At 67.2% G+C, this 8,247-nt stretch overlaps 1 protein-coding gene across 1 annotated transcript; it reads left to right on the plus strand.

The window, feature by feature from the left end:
- The first annotated feature begins 3,488 nt into the window (after window positions 1-3,488).
- On the plus strand, window positions 3,489-7,000 carry LOC120381781 (translation initiation factor IF-2-like). The gene is made up of 3 exons (XM_039499911.1): window positions 3,489-3,704; window positions 4,231-4,288; window positions 6,230-7,000. Exons 1-3 carry the CDS (start codon window positions 3,579-3,581, stop codon window positions 6,943-6,945), a joined length of 900 nt encoding a protein of 299 aa, XP_039355845.1. The 5' UTR covers window positions 3,489-3,578; the 3' UTR covers window positions 6,946-7,000.
- Window positions 7,001-8,247: the final 1,247 nt, after the last annotated feature.

The raw sequence follows: 8,247 nt of genomic DNA on the forward strand, positions 1-8,247 counted from the left end.
GGGGCGGAGCCGTGGGGCGCAGGGAGCTGTACACATTTTTAAAACCTTGCAAGAAATGAAACTTATTGTAAATATAAAACCAAAAAAGTTTAACTGACTCGGCTTGTGGTGACCCCACCCCAGGGGGGGCCCTCCACATCCCTTGGGGTCCCCCCAACTCCCAGCCAGGGTCTTCACCTCTCAGCCCCCCCTCCTGTGCCCCCCCAGACCCCCAACCTCCCAGCCACCCCATGGGCCCTCACTGCCCAGACCCCCCCCTGCACCTCCACCTCCCAGCCATCCTCACCTGCCCCCAGGGCCCCCCACTTAGCATCCCCCCACCCCCCACTGCTCCTCCCTCAATGCCACCCTCCCATTTCCTACCCCCGTGTCCTCCCCTGCCCCACCGCCCCACCCCCACAGCTTTCCTCGACCCCTGTCTCCTCCTTCCCCCCCCCCCCCGCTCTATCGTCACCCCCTGACGATATCTGCTGAGATCTGAAAGTGATTGGGGGTCACAGCCAGGGCCCCCACCCCTGACCCACAACACCGGGGACTGGCTCCCCGCCCCCTGCTCTAACCCACCAGCCCCACTCCTCCCAGAGCCAGGAGAGAACCCAGGAGTCCTGGCTCCCAGCCCCTGCTCTGACCCACCAGCCCCACTCCTCCCAGAGCCAGGAGAGAACCCAGGAGTCCTGGCTCCCAGACCCCTGCTCTAACCACCAGCCCCCACTCCCCTCCCAGCGCCAGGGAAAGAACCCAGGAGTCCTGGCTCCCAATCTTCCCCCTTGCAGGGGCAATTCCTGGCTCCGCCAGTCCAAGCCTCCCCCAGCAGGGGGCGCTGTGCATTGGGGGGAGCAGAGGAATCCAGGACACACACCCCCCCACCACCCCAGCTCCCCCCCCTCCAGCACTGCGAGGAGCAGCAGAGCTCGGCGCTGACCTAGATATTTCTGCCAACGGTGCAAGATCCCGGCGCTGATGATGCAGCACCAGGAGGGAGAGAGACACCAACGGGGGGGGGGGGGCGCTGTGGGGCAGGGAGCGTGGGGGCACTAAGGGGCGCTGTGGGGCGGGGGCAGCAGGGGGCGCTCTCCCCTGGCAGGCGGGGCTGGCCCCAGGGCGGCGCTAGGGGGCGCTGTGGGGCAGGGAGCGGGGCAGGGGCTCAGCAGGGGGCGCTCTCCCCTGGCAGGCAGGGCTGGCCCCAGGGCGGCGCTAGGGGGCGCCGTGGGGCAGGGAGCAGGGCGGGGGCAGCAGGGGGCGCTCTCCCCTGGCAGGCGGGGCTGGCCCCAGGGCGGCACTAGGGGGCGCTGTGGGGCAGGGGGCTCAGCAGGGGGCGCTCTCCCCTAGCAGGCAGGGCTGGCCCCAGGGCGGCGCTAGGGGGTGCTGTGGGGCAGGGAGCGGGGCGGGGGTCTCAGCAGGGGGCGCTCTCCCCTGGCAGGTGGGGCTGGTCCCAGGGGGGCACTAGGGGGTGCTGTGGGGCAGGGAGCGGGGCAGGGGGCTCAGCAGGGGGCGCTCTCCCCTGGCAGGCAGGGCTGGCCCCAGGGCGGCGCTAGGGGGCGCCGTGGGGCAGGGAGCAGGGCGGGGGCAGCAGGGGGCGCTCTCCTGGCAGGCGGGGCTGGCCCCAGGCGGCACTAGGGGCGCTGTGGGGCAGGGGCTCAGCAGGCGCTCTCCCCTGGCAGGCAGGGCTGGCCCCAGGCGGCGCTAGGCGCTGTGGGGCAGGAGGCGGGGTGGGGTCTCAGCAGGGGGCGCTCTCCCCTGGCAGGTGGGGCTGGTCCCAGGGGGGCACTAGGGGGTGCTGTGGGGCAGGGAGCGGGGCAGGGGGCTCAGCAGGGGCGCCAGGGGCAGGGAGCGGGGCAGGGGGCTCAGCAGGGGGCGCTCTCCCCTGGCAGGTGGGGCTGGCCCCAGGGCGGCGCTAGGGGGCGCTGGGCTGTGGGGTACAGGACAGGGGAGGGGCTCATTTACCAGATGCTCCAGCCCAGAAGCAGCTGCATTTAATGGCCTTGCCAAAATTTGCCTAAAGCACCGTGTCTGCTGACCCATGGCTGATAGACCCCACCCCACAGCTCGGCGGGGTGAGGAGGGGGCAGGAGCTTGCAGGGGCTGCGGGTCGGGAGTGAGGGGCATCGGCGGGGCTGGGGGCGCTGCAGGTCGGGAGTGAGGGGCACCGGCGGAGCTGGGGGGGGCTGCGGGTCGGGAGTGAGGGGCACCGGCAGGGCTGGGGCGGCGGGTCGGGAGTGAGGGGCACCGGCGGGGCTGGGGGGGCTGCAGGTCGGGTATGAGGGGCACTGGCGGGGCCGGGGGCTGCGGGTCGGGAGTGAGGGGCACCGGCGGGGCTGGGGGGGCTGCGGGTCGGGAGTGAGGGGCACCGGCGGGGCTGGGGGGGCTGCAGGTCGGGAGTGAGGGGCACCGCTCATTAGGATTCTCTCCCTGTCGCTGGGTGCTATAAATAGCCGCCTGCTTGAATCCCGGCTGCAGCGTGGGGGGGGGGGGATTCCGGGGAGGGGGGGTTGGCAGGCGTAACCATGGCAACGCAGCTCTCCAGGAGCTCACCCTGCACTGAGGAGAAACAGAACGGGGGGGGGCTGGGAGCCCGGACTCCGGGGTTCTCTCCCCGGCTCTGGGAGGGGAGTGGGGGCTGGTGGTTAGAGCAGGGGCCGCTGGGAGCCAGGACTCCTGAGTTCTCTCCCGGCTCTGGGAGGGGAGTGGGGGCTGGTGGTTAGAGCAGAGGGGCTGGGAGCCAGGACTCGTGGGTTCTGTCCCTGGGTGTGGGTGGAGTCTGGGGGCTGGGACGCTGGACTCCTGGGTTCTCTCCCGGCTCTGGGAGGGGAGTGGGGGCTGGTGGGTTAGAGCAGAGGGGGCTGGGAGCCAGGACTCCTGGGTTCTCTCCCCAGCCCTGGGAGGGGAGTGGGGGCTGGTGGGTTAGAGCAGGGGGGGCTGGGAGCCAGGACTCCTGGGTTCTCTCCCGGCTCTGGGAGGGGAGTGGGGGCTGGTGGGTTGGAGCAGAGGGGCTGGGAGCCAGGACTCCTGGGTTCTCTCCCCGGCTCTGGGAGGGGAGTGGGGGCTGGTGGTTAGAGCAGGGGGGCTGGGAGCCAGGACTCCTGGGTTCTCTCCCGGCTCTGGGAGGGGAGTGGGGGCTGGTGGGTTAGAGCAGGGGGGGCTGGGAGCCAGGACTCCTGGGTTCTCTCCCCGGCTCTGGGAGGGCAGTGGGGGCTGGTGGTTAGAGCAGGGTGGGCTGGGAGCCAGGACTCCTGGGTTCTCTCCCCGGCTCTGGGAGGGGAGGGGGGACACGTGCTCCCCCTGCCCCCCATCTCCTGTAGGGTGGGATCCCGGCCCCCCTGAACCAGCCACTCCCCCCCGCCCTGGGGCCGGGTGGACGCTCACACACAGAGGCGCCGCTAGGGGGCAGCAAGTCCCCGCCCCTCCCCCAGGTCACAATGGTCTCTGCCGCCCCCTCCAGGACGCCCCGGGAACTGCATCACAAAGCTCCAGGCCGGGGCTACCCCCCCGCCCCCCTCCCCCCAGTCAGCTGAGCCGGCGGGGTGGGGGGCAGGGATGCAGGGCCCGGCTCGCAGGCTCCCAGCCCCACCCCCTCTCCAATGGGGGAGACCCCCTGCCACGGGTGCCCCCTAACCGGCCCCTGCTGCCTGGACGTGCAGGACACGGTCATCCTGCTGGTGGCGCTCAGCCTGGCGGCGCAGCTCGGCCTGAAGATCGTGACGGTGGTGGGCGGCGCTAGGGGGCGCTGTGGGGCAGGGAGCGGGCCGGGGGGCTCAGCAGGGGGCGCTGTGGGGCAGGGAGGGGGCGGGGGCTGGCGCTAGGGGGCGCTGTGGGGCAGGGAGGGGGCGGGGCTGGCGCTAGGGGCGCTGTGGGGCAGGGAGGGGCGGGGCTGGCGCTAGGGGCGCTGTGGGGCAGGAGGGGCACCGTGGGGCAGGGAGCAGGGCGGGGCTGGCGCTAGGGGCGCTGTGGGGCAGGGAGGGGCACCGTGGGGCAGGGAGCAGGGCGGGGCTGGCGCTAGGGGCGCTGTGGGGCAGGGAGGGGCACCGTGGGGCAGGGAGCAGGGCGGCGGCTGGCGCTAGGGGGCGCTGTGGGGCCGGGAGGGGGCGGGGGCTGGCGCTAGGGGGCGCTGTGGGGCAGGGAGGGGCGGGGGCTGGCGCTAGGGGGCGCTGTGGGGCAGGGAGGGGGCGGGGCGCTGCGCCCCAGAAGTGGCTGCCTTCCCCCGCTCAGCCCGGCCCCTGCTCCGCTCCCCAGATCTGCTGCCGGCTCTGGAGGCTGCTCGCGGGGCTCGGGGGCCTGTTCGTGCCCGAGGGTAAGTCGCGGGGGGGGGGTCTGGGATCGGGGGGCCCCGCCCTGAGGGACGCGCTGGGGGGTGAGAGCGGGGGAGGAGCAGGGGGGGGAACAGACCGGGGGGGCCCCGCTCAGCTCCTGCGCCCCACGGGGACCGGCCGGGGGGGGGCGGGTCATCCCCGGCTTGCGGCTTCGGCAGCGCCCCCTTTCCGCCTCCCTCGGTCACCCCTCCCTCCCTCCTCCATTCCTCCCTTCCCTCCTCCCTCCTCCCTCCATCCCTCCCTTCCCTCCTTCCTCATCCCTCCCTTCCCTCCTCCCTTCTCCCTCCCTCCCTCCCCTCCTTCCTCAGTGCTCCCTCCCTCCCTCCTCCATTCCTCCCCTCCCTTCCCTCCTTCCCCCATCCCTCCTTCCCTCCTTCCCCATCCCTCCTTCCCTCCTCCTTCTCCCTCCCTCCCTCCTCCTCCATTCCTCCCCTCCCTTCCCTCCTTCCCCATCCCTCCTTCCTCCTCCTCCTTCTCCCTCCTCCCTTCCCTCCTTCCCCATCCCTCCCTTCCCTCCTCCTTCTCCCTCCTCCCTTCCCTCCTTCCTCAGTGCTCCTCCTCCCTTCCTTCCCCATCCCTCCTTCCTCCTTTCTTCCTTCCCCATCCCCCCCTCCCTCCTCCCGTCTCCCTCCCTCCCTTCCCTCCTTCCCCATCCCTCCCTCCCTCCTCCTTCTCCTCCCTCCTTTCCTCCTTCCTTCCTTCCCCATCCCTCCCTTCCCTCCTTTCTTTCCCCAGTCATCCTTCCTTCCTTCCCATTCATCCCTCCTCCTTCCTTCCCCAGTCATCCCTTCCTTCCTTCCTTCCTTCCTTCTCCATTCCTCCCATCCTTCCTTTCCTTCCTTCCTCATTCATCCCTTCCCTCCTTCCTTCCCCAGTCATCCCTCCCTTTCCTCCTTCCTTCCTTCCTTCCTTCCTTCCTCATTCCTCCCTTCCCTCTTTCCCCATCCCTCCCTCCCTTCCTTCCCCAGTCATCCCTCCCTTCTCCATTCTTCCCTTCTCTCCTTCCCCATCTCTCCCTTCCTTCCTTCCCCAGTCATCCCTTCCTCCCTTCCCTCCTTCCCCATCCCTCCCTTCCCTCCCCTCCTTCCCCAGTCCTCCCTCCCTTCCCTCCTCCCTTCTCCCTCCCTCCTTTCCCTCCTTCCTCAGTGCTCCCTCCCTCCCTCCTCCATTCCTCCTCCCTTCCTCTCCTCCCTCCTTTCCTCCTTCCTTCCTTCCCCATCCCTCCTTCCCTCCTTTCTTCCCCAGTCATCCCTCCCTTCCCTCCTTCCCCAGTCATCCTTTCCTTCCTTCCTTCCCATTCATCCCTCCCTCCCTTCCTTCCCCAGTCATCCCTTCCTTCCTTCCTTCCTTCCTTCCTTCCTTCCTTCTCCATTCCTCCCATCCTTCCTTTCCTTCCTTCCCCAGTCATCCCTCCCTTTCCTCCTTCCTTCCTTCCTCATTCCTCCCTTCCCTCTTTCCCCATACCTCCCTCCCTTCCTTCCCCAGTCATTCCTCCCTTCTCCATTCTTCCCTTCTCTCCTTCCCCATCTCTCCCTTCCTTCCTTTCCCAGTCATCCCTTCCTTCCTTCATCCCTTTCCTCCTTTCCCAGTCATCCCTTCCTTCCTTTCTTCCTCTTTCTTTCTTTCTTTCTTTCTTTCTTTCTTTTTCTAACTCACTCATTTCTTTCTGTCTTTCTTTCTGTCTTTCTCACTCACTCGTTTCTTTCTTTTTTTTCTCACTCATTTCTTTCTCTCATTAATCCTTTCTTTCTTTCTCATTAATCCTTTCCTTCTTTCTTTCTTTTTCTCACTCACTCACTCATTTCTTTCTTTTTCTCACTCACTTCTTTCTTTCTTTCTTTCTTTCTTTCTTTCTTTCTTTCTTTCACATTTTTCATTTCTCATTAATTCTTTCTTCCTTCCTTTCTTTCTCGCCCTCACAGCACCCCCACCCCCCGATTCCCCCATGCAGAAGCCCCGCTGCCCGACGCACGACCTGAGCCCGATCTCTGCCCGTGACCGGTGCCCCACTCCCTGGGGGCTGCCGCTGCCTCGGCGCTGCCCGCTGTGCCCGTGGCAGCCCATGCGGCTCACCATGGACGTCAACCTGCACCGGGACCCAGGCCGGCACGAGCACGAGGCCTCCCGGGACACCCCTCGGCCCCACCACAATGCCCCGGGGGCCTACCAGAACTGCACCTGCCCCCGGGCCTCATCGGCCCCCTCCGCCCTGCCCCGAGACGCCGGCCGCCCCAAGCCACGCCCGGCCACCGTCTCCCGCGGCACCGACGCCCGCCCGGCGCCCGGGGTCCGGTTCGGCCGCGCCAGCCGGGAGGAGCTCGCCTCGTCGGGCGCCAGCTCCCAGCGCCAGCGGCCCACCAAGGTCTACATCTACCCCGTCCACCCGGAGACGCCGCCCGCCAGCCGCGACCCGTCGCCCGGGCGCCGGGAGCTGCGCTGGAAGGAGGACGCGGAGGGGCCAGCAGGGGGCGCCGGGCAGAGCCGGGACGCGGCCACCGACACCGCGGACGGGGCGGCGGGGAAGCTGGCGCCGCCCGGTGGCCGCGCCCAGTACTACAAAGGGCAGGAGCCCTCCATGCAGGATTGGGTCTACCGGCCCGTCAAGGAGCCGCAGTGGAACTGGAACCAAGTGGGCTAAAGTGGGACCCTTCCCCCCGCCCGGCTTGGAAAATAAAGAGTAAAGCTGCCTGGTATGGGGGTGTGCCTGACCCCAGCCCCCCACTCCCACCACTAGCCCCCACTCCCCTCCCGGAGCCAGGGAGAGAACCCAGGAGTCCTGGCTCCCAGCCCCCACTACTCTAACCCACCAGCCCCCACTCCCCTCCCAGAGCCAGGGAGAGAACCCAGGAGTCCTGGCTCTCAGCCCCCACTACTCTAACCCACCAGCCCCCACTCCCCTCCCAGAGCTGGGGAGAGAACCCAGGAGTCCTGGCTCTCAGCCCCCACTAGTCTAACCCACCAGCCCCCACTCTCCTCCCAGAGCCGGGGCGAGGACCCAGGAGTCCTGGCTGCAAATCTCATGACACTGGGTTGAATTGGGTGCTCACAAATCACGCCACACTGGGAGGGTACTAGTATGAGGGGGGGGGCATGACATCAGCTGGCAGTGTCTTGAGGGGGAAAGATGCCACAGGACTACAGCCCCCAGCATGCTTTGCGGGGTGGTTTTTTATCCTGAAGAAACTACAGCTCCCAGGTTGCATATAGCTCAGAATCGCCTCCAGTTTTGGTGTTTCAGTTTAACGCCCATGTGGCCCTGCAAAATGGTCTCTTCCCAAATTTGCCCTGCAGTGATGCAGAAGGGGGCCCATGGACTGCTGGGGGTTGGGAGGGAGCCCTACACTTCCCAGAGTGCACTGGGCAAGGGAGAGGGGCAGGACTACAATTCCCAGGAGGCACTGGGGGCATTCGCTGGACTACAATGTCCAGGGTGCATTATGGGAATAATGGAAGGAGTACAGATCCCATAGTGCACTGGGAGGTCTTGGCAGGACTACAGTTCCCAGGGTGCATGGGGCGGGGGTATTGACAGGACTACAGTTCCCAGGGGGCACTGGGGGGATATTGACAGGACTACACTGCCCAGTGTGCATGGGGGGAATAATGGAAGACTACAGTTCCCATAGTGCACTGGGAGGTCTTGGCAGGACTACAGTTCCCAGGTGCATTGGAGGAGGGGTATTGACAGGACTACAGTTCCCAGGGGCACTGGGGGTATTGACAGGACTACAGTCTCAGGGGTTATTGTGGGGGCATTGGCAGGACTACAATTCCCAGGGTGCACTGGGAGGCATTGGCAGGACTACAATTCCCAGGTGCATGGGGAGGGGGGGCCTATTGACAGGACTACAGTTCCCAGGGGGTTATTGTGGGGGGCATTGGCAGGACTACAGTTCCCAGGGTGCAGGGGGGGGATTGACAGGACTACAATTCCCAGGTG

Source organism: Mauremys reevesii, linkage group 14 (assembly GCF_016161935.1).
Source record: "Mauremys reevesii isolate NIE-2019 linkage group 14, ASM1616193v1, whole genome shotgun sequence".
Lineage (NCBI taxonomy): Eukaryota > Metazoa > Chordata > Testudines > Geoemydidae > Mauremys > Mauremys reevesii.